The sequence below is a fragment of the Alexandromys fortis genome, unplaced genomic scaffold, assembly GCF_014885135.2.
Source record: "Alexandromys fortis isolate MF-2015 unplaced genomic scaffold, M_Fortis_MF-2015_v1.1 scaffold_193, whole genome shotgun sequence".
Lineage (NCBI taxonomy): Eukaryota > Metazoa > Chordata > Mammalia > Rodentia > Cricetidae > Alexandromys > Alexandromys fortis.
Window position 1 is genome coordinate 92,274 of NW_026068083.1, and position 13,313 is coordinate 105,586.

General features: G+C 45.7%; 1 protein-coding gene across 4 annotated transcripts in view; it reads left to right on the forward strand.

Moving 5' to 3' along the window:
- Positions 1-13,313, forward strand: part of Nrp1 (neuropilin 1) — a 138,241-nt gene that overhangs the window by 52,685 nt on the left and 72,243 nt on the right. For all 4 annotated transcript variants that reach the window (XM_050122044.1, XM_050122042.1, XM_050122045.1 and 1 more), the window contains 2 exons: positions 2,858-3,039; positions 7,616-7,843. In XM_050122044.1, coding sequence (XP_049978001.1) covers positions 2,858-3,039; positions 7,616-7,843 — 410 coding nt within the window. The remainder of the gene's footprint in view (positions 1-2,857; positions 3,040-7,615; positions 7,844-13,313) is intronic.

Below are 13,313 nucleotides of genomic sequence, written 5' to 3' on the forward strand. Positions count from 1 at the left end.
TTTGGGGTGGGGGTGGCAAGGGGATGGTGGTGGTGGGAGGGAATGTCAAAATTTGCAAACTTGGGATCCTGGGCACAGGGCCAGTGAGGGCTGAGTGAGTCGCCTTGGTGTTCCAGGGAAGGAAGCTGGCCCACCAGCTGCATTCTGGGCATGGTGTCTGACGGGAGAATGGTGGGGAGTGGGACCCATGTCAGCTCCAGAGGGAGATGCCAGCTGCTTCCTCTTTACCCCTTCAGTGACACTTCTCTTATAGCTTGGGCAGGATCCACTCTCCTGAATGTGTTCAAGAAAGCCTATTCCCTGTGTTCCTTGGGGCCTGATTGGATAGTACTTTGCAGGGAGTGCTGAAATGTTAGCAGCTTTCCAGCACCCAAATGTGACTACAGTATCCCTGAATAACTCAATTTCCTAACATTGGCACTGTCTATGGCTTATCTCTTGCTGGGAAGGGATTCTAATTCACACCCCTCTCACTTTTAAAAATAGCTTACGCGGTTGCCAAGGGGAGGGCCTGGTATTTACTATCAGAGAATGTATGAATTAAAATACTAGCTCCCTCCTCCTCCTCCCTTGAGATTCTCAGCCCAGCACTCTGACACCTGGGAGAAAGCCCGTCCTGCAGAAGGGGCCTTCCTCCCTCACAGTGCCTGACCCACCTCTCTTATTTGTGCCTGGAAGGCAGCTCGCACCAGGATTTAGTCACTTAGTATTCATGCTGTGTCAAGATTGGAGTGAAAGCTTATATTGCAAAGCTGGGGGGTGCAGTGGCCAGACCAAACACACAGCAAGCAGTTCAAATCACAGTTAGATTAGAAGAAAGCGCGGGGCAGAGCCTGCAGTACATGAAAGACATCATCCATAAAGCAGGGTAGGGGAGGCTGTGGTGGGTCCGGACTCGTTCTTCCTCTGGTACTTCTGAAAGTTGGTGTGAGGGTTTTAAATATATTTTTCTCCTCCTTCTCTTGTCTGCTCCCCTCCCCTTTATCTTTTAAATATAAAGGATCTCTGCCAGGGATGAGATTGAAAGGGACAATTTCTCAATGCATTTCCACATTTCACAAAGGGTCAGTGATATGGGAGGTGTTAGCTGGCCCCGTGATTACTACTGGAAATAACAGACCCCACAAGGGAAATGGTGTTTGGACATATATAATATAATAATAATAATTCACATATGCTAATGCTTAGCTCCGTCAATGCCAGCTTTATTTTTTTTCTCGATATACACAGAGCTGGCAGACAATTTTAACTGATGAGGTAATGTCATCTTTAATTTAGAGAGCCATGAGCTGACCACTCTAAGCAGTGACATCATCCTGGCAACTGTCTCCTGGGTTTTCTGTAGACATAAGTCATGGGCCCTGGCAGTTTGGTTAACGACCGATGGTCATCATGAAAATTTCCCCCACTTGATTTCTTTTAAATTGCCAAATACCGTTTACGTGACTGCCATATTTTAGCCGGGCCCGAAATGAATATATCGCAGCAAGTTAAGGTTTACAATAAATGGGTTTCAATGGTTTTCGTGTGAATTCTAGGGGAAAAAAATTAAGATAAGTCAGGTTTGCCAGTCTCCCAGGTGGCTTGGTAAATAAACGGAATGGAAGGGCTGGGGAGGTGACTTATTAGGTACAACAATCGCTACACAAGCACGAAGTCCTGAGTTTTAATCCCCAGGAGCCACATACAAAGCTGGGCGTGGCAGTATGCATCTATAACCACTCCCGCTGGGAGGTGAAGAAGAGGGGCCCTGGGGCTCGTTCACTGCCCAGTCAGCCCAGCCTAACCTCTGACCTACACACACACACACATACACACACACACACACCCCTACACAAACATACAGACACACATGAGCACACAAACACGTGCACATGCACACGCTCACGCACACACACACACCTGCTCAAGTTTTAAAGAAGGAAGGAAGGAAGGAAGACAGAAGCAAAACACTAAGCAATACAACACCAGACCAATGGAAACCTCGTTCTGCTCCAGGACACCTAGTGTCTGCTGCGGATGGTTTTCTGCCTTTTAAAGATCCTTACGCTCCAAGCGCACGTTCACCCACTGTGAACCCCCCTCACCGTTGGTCCCGTCAGTATGATATGAAGTCTGAGTTTCCCTTGATAATTTCACAATTGTGTTGATTCTTTTCCCTTTAAAGATTCTGTCTGCCGGGTATAAACAAGGTTGCTTTCCAGTCTTACAACCCTCCCCTCCCCTCTTCTTCCAGACTTTAAACCATGCTTTGTGGCACAAGTGTAGGCTGGGGAGGTATTCCGTCTCAGCCACTGAGTGCAGCTAAAGAAAGAGTCCTTTCTCAGAAGACTGGAGTTGGACAGAATGGCGTTAAATAGTGAAGAATCTGTTTATTATTCCGTGGCCATATGTTTAGAAGGTCGCTCACAGAAATCAAAGTATTGTTCACGGGGCACTCCAGCTAAGGAGACATTCCGAATTCATAAGAGAACCTCGCAGTTTGAAAAGAATGCCCCGCATTATGCGCGGGACACCCCTACCACAGACAAAGCCACACTACTTAATAATAGAGAATTGTGCTTCAGAGAGTTTGCTTTTTCTTGCTAATTGGTTGCTTTAACTGACATTGTCGGCAAGTATAATGGACACCATTATTCTTAATGGTTCTGTGCTGTTGATGATGTGCACAGGCAAGGCGGTCCATTTTAATTATTGCCTCTCCCTCTGTGTCTCCTCCCTCCACGCAGAGCAGCGCTAAATGCAGATGGTGCAGTTTTCCCCTAGACAGACCATACCAGATGTGAAGTTTCCCAAATTTTGAAGTCGAGAGGACCTTGTCCTCCACCTCACAGTACCTCCCTTTCTTGTTTGCAAGGTATGACTACGTGGAGGTGATTGACGGAGACAACGAAAACGGCCGCCCGTGGGGCAAGTTCTGCGGGAAGATCGCACCTTCTCCCGTGGTGTCCTCAGGGCCCTTCCTCTTCATCAGATTTGTCTCTGACTACGAGACGCACGGGGCAGGCTTTTCCATCCGCTATGAAATCTTCAAGAGGGGTAAGTGACTTCCATAAGAACAAGAGTGACTAGATTAGTCTTTAGGGTTGTCTGAGTTCCCAAAAGATCACATGACAAAAAACAAAGATGAGGTCATGACTTTATCCTTTCATAAAGCATTTAACATTTCCCTTATAGAAATGTTGGGAAATATTTTCAATAAAGAAAATATATCCATGGTATGGCAGAAGTATGTTTAAAATGGATAAAGAATACTCAGAAATTTTTTTAAAAAAAATGGTGTTACCCTAATGTGTGACACCATTGTTGGCTATTTAAATTCAATGCATCACACTGAATTCTTGTATTGATTCTTATCTTTTCCAGAAATAAATTAGAGTGCTACTGGAGTTTAATATATTCTCTCTTCTTCTCCATCTCTCTCTGGCCCCCTCCAAGGACTCTAACTCAGATTGGTCTCCAGCTCATTGCGTGGCTGAGAATGACCTGGAACTCTGTCCTGCTCCCTCCTTCTAGGTAGGAGGGTCACAAGTATGTGGCCGCACACAGTTTATACCCTGGTGGGGATGGAACTCCCGACTTCATGCAGGCCAGGCAAGCTCTCTACCCACTCAGGAAGCATTCCTAGTTACCCCGACTTTTTCTAGGCCCACGCCCAGGTTGTCCTCTGTGCATACACTGTCTGCAGTACACAGAATGTCTGTGTATATGCATACTGTACACCCACATATTACATCTACCAATGTTTCTCTTAGTAGCTTCAAATTTCCGTGTGTAAAATTTGTTTCATTTCCCAACACGGTTGCTTCTATTTGAGAAATGCAAAAAAAAAAAAAACACTTTTCCATTTCTGCACATATATTCTGCATAGAAATAGTCACAAAATTAATGCATAAATACACACTTTTCCTCAGAAGTCATCTAATGGTATAGAACTCGTGGATGACTGATCTTTTGAAAACTCAGCACTTATTTCAGGGCTCAGCAACTTCAGAAGTTTCTAAAAAAAACATGTGGATTATATCGATCATAGTTTAATGCAACCAGGAAATTAATTTTTTAGATGCTGGCTTTGAAGTGTTCAGGCAATGGGTTATGATTTTGAGAATTCGCCACTCAAATCCCAGGAGCTAAGGACAGGACTGTCCTGCCTGGTAGCCTTAGAACCTCTTTGCTCCTCCCCGGACCACCCAGAATCTCCTCCCGATGCCCCTGTTTTCCCTTACGTCTGTTTTCCCCCATGTTGGAACTTTGGACCACTAGCCCAGCGTTCACCTAAAGGAACTTCCCTGGGACACTCACACCTCCAGCCTGCCATACTTCCTTTGTCCTGTTTGTTGACCTGGGTCCCTGGCTCTACTGCTCAAGGAGGTCGGGGAGTTTCTATGGACTGCAGTGTCAGGGACTGAACGGTGAATCTTGGGAGAGACTGTGTAATTAAGGGTCTATATATTTAACCTGGGTCAGGGAGGGGTATTACTCAATTGCTTGAGTCCCACCTACACTGAACTCCTGGACTCCACCCCAACACCAAACAAACTAGGTGTGGTGATCGGTGAAGGCAGGAGTAGCAGAATCTCACCGTCATCCTCAGCTAAAAAATGTTTAAACTCTTGACACATGGGCAACCCTATCTAACCATAACGCCAAGAAAACACCTTAGCTATGACAATTGCCCATCCCTTTGGCCATTAACATTCAGAGGTGCCTTCTTGTAGCCGCGCTAGGTACTTGTCATCTTCCGGTCATAGCCGGAGATCGGTACACCTCCAGATTTGTGTTTACAGAACGGTCCTCCCTGCAACTCCTCCCTCCTGTGCTGGCCTCCCTCCTGTTCAGCCCTGGGGGCTCCTGCCAGTTCCTGAGCCCTCTCTGGCCACTGTCCATCCCCTTTGGAGGAGGCACTTTTTGCAGTTGGGGCAAACTTATATAATAATAAAAAAGGCAACGGTTAAAAAAACGACAACGACGAAAGCCAACCCTCTGGGGCTGGGAGTGTGGCTCCGCTGGTGGAGCACACGCACATGGCCCTTGAAAGATGAGGCCAAGATGACAAGAAGTTCAATGTCATCCTCAGCTACATGGAGTCCGTGTCACTCAGCACAGACCTCCCATCACCCCCTTGGGAATTCTCTGCTGTATCAAGCCCTACGCAGGCTGGGATCACTTCCAGTGGTACATGGAAATGTTGAAAGTTATGCAGCTCTGAAAGTGGAGTCAGTGCTGGTCGTACTTTTTTTTTTTGTCTCACTGAACCATAATCTCATCTGGGCATGCTGGCCTTTCTCAGGAGGAGGTGTTAACGCCTGCTTTAGAGCTGTCTGTGCACCTTGCCTTCGACAATTTTTAAGGAAGATGTTTCTTCCCCAGAGAGGAGATTAAGACGTAAAGACACACTACGTCTCAGAAGTGAAATTCTAAGATTGCCAATATCATACATCATATATTATATAACATATGTGATACTGCATTTATTATTTATTAGCTATGTGATTATAAACTAGCATAACAATACACGATATGCTTTTATGTAATCATGGTATATATGGTGTATGGGTTTGTATATATTCCACATATAACTTATGAATTAATGACTCAACTTGGCATTATTACTGTCATCTCAGATGCTCCCTGAGCTTTCAGAATGGAGTGAGAACATTTACCTAGAACTAATCTGTCAAAATCCAGCAGGGCCCTGAGCCTTTAGCTATAATCAAACCAGTGAACACGTGGAGACACGACAGAGTAGTATGGACATACATTAGGTCTGAAGTGCGTTCTTAACAGACCATGTCACCTTGGAAGGCCAGGTGTATTATATCCAAATAACAAGCCTTGATCTCTTCCATCCTCAGCTGTGCTAACTCAGAGGTCAGTCAGCCAACTTTCCTCTCAAGAGTTGCCAGAGCCTCCAATGGGAAAGAGGCATATGTCTAAGGAGTTACTTCAAGTCATCGGGCACTTCAGAAAGCTTCTCAGTTCAGAACAGTACTTACCCTACAAGTATGATGACGTGAATTTGATCCCCAACACCCAAGTAAGACGCTGGGTGTGACGGGATGTGCCTGGGGAGACAGATTCAGGTCATTGGTCAGTCGGGCTAGCTAATCGGTGAGCCCTAGGTGAGCTCCGGGTGGAAGTCAGAGCCCCTGTCTCAGCAGAGGCCATCCTCTGGCCCCGGCATGCATATTTACTTGCACACACAAACATGTCCACATGCACACCCAGAGCCAAGGAACAGTCTTGACTTGTCACCTTATTTCATCAACTCTTGGAGTTCCTCCAGCAGCCCGTGAGCTACAGCCAGACAGGGAAAGAGAAGGTGACTTGGATGTTCTCAGATTCAATACTGAGATTCAAAAGACCCCATTTTCCAGGCTGAAGAGATGGCCCAGTTCTTAAGAGCACTTGTCGCTCTTACAGAGGATTCAAATTGGGTCTTCAGTATTCATATGGTAACTCACAATCATCTTTAACTCTAATTCCAGGCTAACTCAGCCTTTGAGGGCCCCAGGTACTCCTGTGGTGCACACATATATGCAGGCAAACACTTATGACCATAAAAATAAAATCAATAGATCTTTAAAGGGGAAGAGGTGTCCCATTTTCTCTGCTTTCTTTAAGTATGGCTACTTGAAGATCAGAGCAGTGGTGGCCACAAGGGAAAGTTGGCTTTTGGGCTGCATAGACTACCCTGCCCTGTTTGGTGCTGGATGCCTTGGACTGAAGTCTTACTCATTCACACAGCTGCAAGGTCAGCCTGTGACGCATGCCCACCTCCTCTTGTTTTGCGATCACAAATCAGCACAGTTTGCAAAGTCTTGATAACCCTGAACAGCCATTAAAATCACACGTTGTAAATATGCACCTTCTGCACACACGCCTGTGAACGAGCAGCTTTAGAATGGTGTACCGCGCCGCAGCTGAGTCTTGGCGGAAGGTGATAGTGTCAGCGTTGATATCAGGTGACGCCTTGCGTCGGGGCTGTAATCGCAGTTTATGGTGCCCTCACTAACTGCCACACGTTGACATGCACCTGTGTCAACACCGCTCAGAGTAAGTCAAGTCACCCGGGGTCCATGTACGAATTACCTTTCACATTCAGTTTGTCAAAGAGACAGAGGTCACATCTGGCAGAGTGACCGACTCGCTGCCAGGGGAATCTGAAACCCAAACTCTCTAGGCTGAATGCTCTCCCTCGCCTCTGTAAATGTTCTATTTCACCAATAAACGGCTGTCAGCCTCGAGATTTAAAGATCTGAGCTTGAAGGGGCTGTAATTATTTCTCTAGGGCTCTGTCGAGATTTCTGCAGGTTACTTACTCATTGTTCCCACATGATTTTATATTTGTGTCCCCCCCCCCGATTTTTTTTTTTTTTTTGCCTGTAACAGCAGATGCTTTTGAGTTGCTCTACACAAATGCAAAACCATGGTGAGCACAGTAAACCTTAGCCTGACTTACCATGTAGGTCGACGTTAGGGAATGGCCAAGCAGTGAACTGGCAATGACGGTGGTGAGGATGGCGGCCTTTCCCTAGAAACCCTCTGCCTTCTCTCCGCTCCTCTTGTGCTTCTGAGACATTCCCATTGTGTTCCTTTTGTCTCTTGCTCACAGGTCCCGAATGTTCTCAGAACTATACAGCTCCCAGTGGAGTGATAAAGTCCCCTGGGTTCCCTGAAAAGTACCCCAACAGCTTGGAGTGCACCTACATCATCTTTGCGCCGAAGATGGCTGAGATTATCCTGGAGTTTGAAAGTTTTGACCTGGAGCAAGACTCAAACCCTCCAGGAGGAATGTTCTGTCGCTACGACCGACTGGAGATCTGGGATGGATACCCTGAAGGTAACGTTTAAGAACAGCTGGGAAAATCCTTCGAAAAAGAGGAATCTTTTATAAATGTCATAGTGTGCACATCATTTCTTTACAATAGACAAAGATGACAAGGGAAAAGAAAATGTGAAGGGCAAGGGTGGAATTTCTGTGATTAAAAAGACCGTCCCAACTCCTTCACTATGTACATAGGCAGTGGAGGCCGTGACAGATCATTGAAGGTCTTGAGTGATTTCCGTTATAGCCTATGATCAACACAGTTTTCCTGATCACTTCAGTTCTGCTCATTAAAATGTTATTTACATCAAATCTTTCATTTTAGAGACGAGAGAAGGAGAGTGGAGCAGAATTAAGGGACAGCACTATCAGGAAGAAGAGGTGTAGTTGAAATTCTAAATGGGATGGTCAAGCCAGACCACAGTAAGACAAAACCGTTTGAGCACGGGTTTGAGGAAGGTGGGGAAGCAGCCATGTGGACATCTGTGAACTTTTTGGGAGAACTAGAAAGTGAATACAAAAATCTCCATGAAGAGTCTGAGCAAGGGGAGGAAGATAAAGAACTTGCTGCAACCGCCCGCGTTGCTAACATTGTACGTAGCCCAGTTCCTGCTAAAACTGCATGTATTTGAAAGGACAGCCCAGAAGGGCCCAATGGCTGGCAGTTGAAGATATGCAGCCACCATTAAAATGGTAGGGCAGTGTTCTTAAGCCAAATTCATTGTAAGTGAAGAGCAGATAGAATATGAAGGTAACCGCTTATAGTGCTTGAAAAAGACATTGAAATTCCAGTCATTTTATCAGTCAACAGCAGAGAAAACTATTAGTGTTAGGGAAGCTTTGGACTGCGGTTTAGTAAATGAACGAGTTAACATTAGTTTGATCTGTTCTTTCTCTTTTACCTTATGAAGAAGGCTATAATGATCCTACAGGAACTCTTTCATTAGATAATGAGATTTTCCCAAACACAGTGCTGTTTGATTTCCAAGCACTCAATCTGATAATTAGGAAAACGGTATTATAATAATGTGGTAGCAATAGCTGGGATGTGTAATAACGGGTTTATTTGTTCACAAGCCAAATTTGCAGCCTTCCTTTCTAGAACTTTCTTTAAAAAAATGGCATCGGAGGAGGAGGTCCCATCAGCCAACTTATTTAGAAGACTTTTTTAGAAAGAGGCGCATTGTTATTAGTGTCAAGGGTTTCTTAAGGTGGCAATTTTCTGGTCCTAGAAAATCACCGTGTTCAAACTAAGAACAATGGAAGAGCTACCAGCCTTCTGCACCCGTGGTTTGAACTATGGCAAAGTTGACTCCTTCCCAGAGAGCAGTGGCTTTGGAATATGAAGAAGTTATTGTTTTGTTTTCTTCTTGAGACAGGGCTCTCACGTAGTGCCAGCTGGTCTCTAACTTACGATGTAGCTGAGGATGGCTAGGAAATCCTGGTCCTCCTGTCTCTATCTCTCTGGTACTGGGGTCCCAGGCATGCATTGCTGCACCTAGTCTATGCCATGCTGGAGCTTGAACCCATGGCTCTGGGCACACTAGACAAGCACTAAATCACCCGAGCCATATCCCAAACACAAACGCTTTGTATATTTGTTCATAGTTGCCTGGCCTCATCCAGTCAACACCAGCACAGCTGTGTGGTTATAGCTTTCTCTGTGGAAGACAATGGGAACTGACCCTCCTGAGGTTTTTGCTGGTGGCACTAGAAACATCTTTGTCACTGTAGCTCAACACTCTCGGTTCACGTGCCAATAGATGTAGTAGCTGGTATTGCCCTGAAACAACATCCAAGAGGTGCAGAAGGCTTTTAGCCATAGCATGACTTTATGCTCCATCTGACCACAAGCATCGAATTAAATGACCAAGTAATTGAAAAGCTGCCCGTTGACACAAATTGACTTTGAAGAAAAGCAGTTGGCTCTGAAACTCTGAATTCACGGCGTGTAGGTTGTAAGTCACACATCTCCATCTCTCGGCTCTCCAGAGGCTCGCGTGGAGTCATGAGTGACTGAAGGGATTGGTGCAGAGTGCCACGCCGACCTCTGCAGAGGGATACTACATGTGTGTGGACTGGACCGTGGAGCTTAGGGCTGATGCACTCACACTGCTGGTGCGCCAGTGTTCTGTCTGAGCTGGGAAGAAAGACATTGCAGAGCCCATCAGCAGGGTTAGGAATGAGCTCCTAAGAGCTGGATGAGTGTTGATATCTTTATTTACTTGGACATATAAAGTAGCCTAGTAGGAGCACATGGATAGAAAAAAAGTGTGCCAATGTGCACTAGAGACTCTCTACCAATAGGCTTATTAATTTATGAAAAGTTAAGTGGCCTGTCTAGTGCCTGTGAAATGATTGCTTTCTGATTCATTAAAGATCTCTCACTAAAAGTACCTCTTTTGCCAGCATGGCAGTATATGCCTGTAATCCCAGCACTTGGAAGGCTTAAGTAAGATTACTATGAGTTCAAGGTTAACCTAGACAACACAGCAAGTACAAGACTGTCTCAAAAAAAATTCATTACATTTTGCTTTTTATATATACTTCAGAAGACAGAAGACCACATTATCTTCATTCTGAGGCAGGGCTGGGATTATCAGAAAGAACAGTGGAGTGGGGGTGCTCTTTACTAAGAAGGACAGACATCCCGTCACCTTCACATCCAACTTGACAGGACTTGGGTGCTGTTGTTCAAAGCTTGCAAATCCCCCTTCCTAAAGTCCTCAGTGATTCACTTTTTGCATTATACTTCTGGGTTTGGTGATGATTTTCACCCGTCTCTTTGGCCTTTGGGTCTACAATTACAGAGAGAAGAAACCAGCAGCCCTGAGCGAATACGACACAAATGAGCGCAGGCGTTGTGCATGAGAGCGCCTTGTCCTCCCGGCTCAGATCAATATTGCATTAGCTTGTGAAGCTGAGGTCCCCCTGTTGTTCACGAAAATTCAATACCTCTTTGTATTATTGTCGCCAGAGCCTTACACTCTCGTATCTTGAGGGCTCCTAAGGGGACATACAGGGATCTGTCTGGGGGCAATGTTCTAAAAGACAGAAGGCAGATTTACCCAGCATGCCTCCAACATTATAAACCAGTGAGTCATGGAGACTCTCTAAATTATGAGTCTGCATTAGACAAGTTCTCTTCTGTTTCCTCTTTCAAAGAGACTCCCCCCCCCCCCCGCGCACCACCCTCCCTAAAGGGATGGGGTGATAGGGGAGGGGGAAGATGGCTGTCAGTGCCTCCATGGGCACTGCCGCTTCCCTTGCCAGTGGTGAGCAGGAAGGTCAGGGGCTATGGTGATCAAGGAACAACCCCAAGGATTAGGATTGTCAAAGTTTGCCCACAAACTAAAGTAAAAGATTATGAAAGCACACGAGTGGAATTTAAATGAGAGGGAACCATGAGGAGAGGATGAATGGACGCTAAGCCTCCCATTTATAACTGCAGACCAAAATGGGATTCTTATCCCAGGCAAGGGAAGAACTGAGTTCTTGGCTCCGGCAAGATGGTTTTGGGGCATACATTATGGACAACCTGGAGCTCCTTGGCCAAGAAAAGAGGCACTGAATTGGAGGCAGGACCTCCCATCCAGAATGAAGAAAGCCTGGCACAGAGCTAGCACTTGGAGAAGAAATCCAGGCCAAGATTAAGCTGAAAAGAAGCGGGAACAAAGAGAGTTCCATTTTCTGAGGCAGATGTAATGAAATTCTCTTTGCAACGTTCGAAGCTATTGACCAGTGTGATGCCCTTTCCAGAATCGTTATCAGTCTCCATCCCAGGATGCCCCTGTGTTTCCTTCACTGTAGACCACGTCACATGCCACATTCTGTGTTTCCAGCGACAGGGCCATAGCAGAGAGAACGGTCTTTGAATTCAGTCTGGTTGATGACTTGAACACTCCAAGTAACCGGATAACCAGGGCAATGCATAGTGGCCTGGGAGCTGAGGCTTAGTGGGCAGAGTGCTTACCTACATACACAAAGCCCTGAATTCGTATATGCAAAGAGTATTGTGTCAAAGCTGGGCATTGAGTTCAGTTGGTAGATTTGCTTACCTCATGATAAACCATGATAAACCAGGGCTAAGGAAGCCCGGGGTTCAATCCCCCGCTGCAAATACCAGGCATAGTGGGACACACCTGTAATTCTAACGGTGGAAGCAGAAAGATTGGAAGGTCAAGGTATTGTCAGCTACATAGTGAGGTTGAGGCCGTTCTAGCATGCACATTAAACCTTTCTCAAAGGGCAACAGAAATAAACTGAACCTATGTGTTTGTTTGTTTGGTTGGTTAGTTTAAGAGGTCAAACCGGTGAAACTGAAAACCTGTCAGCCAAGGATCTAAATACTCTAAAATACGAAGTGTTCAGATTGGCTCCCACTAGAAAGTCAGTGGTTCCTAGGGGCTTTGAGAAGACCAACTCTTGTGGAATTCACTTTTGCAATGAGATTTGGATCACCTTACCCCCAAAGGCACCAGTTACATGCTTGATCCTTGGAGACTCATGACCCTTTTGAAGACCTGTCCCTCCACCCCAGGAAGCAGGGAAAGGCTACCACCTGGGATTCTTAGGTGGAGCTGTGAGTCTCAACTGAAGTGCACAGAACAGTGATTTTCTGGTGTGTGTGTGTGGGGGGGGTCTGTCCCTCGAAATCCAAGCCATCTGGTCTGTCCTTACCATATGTGCGACGAAAATGCTAGGGAGAAAATGACTGCTCTTCTGTCTCGTTGATCTGAGCAGATCTGTGGAGAGGACCCGCGACTGCAAAGGGGCTTCTGCCCTATGTGACTCATCCTCAGGGTTGGGTTAAAACGCTTCAGCAAAGGCACAGATATGTGACCCAAACCAGAATTTGACTTTAACACAAATTAATCAGTGTTCTGGGCCATTCATGGCCTGGGGCAGACATACCTCTACTGGGTACAAATGGTTGCTATAGGCCGTTTCGTGGCCATTAAACATAGTGTAGTACAATCCCCATTCTTGGGTTTGGAAGAGTTAAACACCGTCAGAATTTAGAAAACACATCCATTCATTTTGACTGTAACTTATAATAACTTATATAACTTGTGAGTTATATAATAACTTATATAAAATATCAGTGTTTGTAGTCTCTAAGTCTTGAATGGTTAGAACTGTCTATGAGTTGGTGGACTCAGCCCTGAGGAGTGTTTTGTCAAAGATTTTGTCTAAGTGTGCGATGTGGGTGGCTTAGCATCCAGGGCTGTGTAACAGAATGAGGAAGGAAACCTGGGTTGTGTGGCCTGGAAGCTTCCCGGGACATTATGTCTCCCCCAGGCTCTCCACTGGGGAAAGAAGAAATTAGACATCCTGGAACTTGCCTAGCTGGTGTCTTTTCCTGATGAGCTTTAGAAACAGCTTGGTCGAAATGACATTCTTTACTATTGAAGAAAGATCTCTCTCTCTCTCTCTCTCTCTCTCTCTCTCTCTCTCTCTCTCTCTCATATGTATGTGTCTGCAA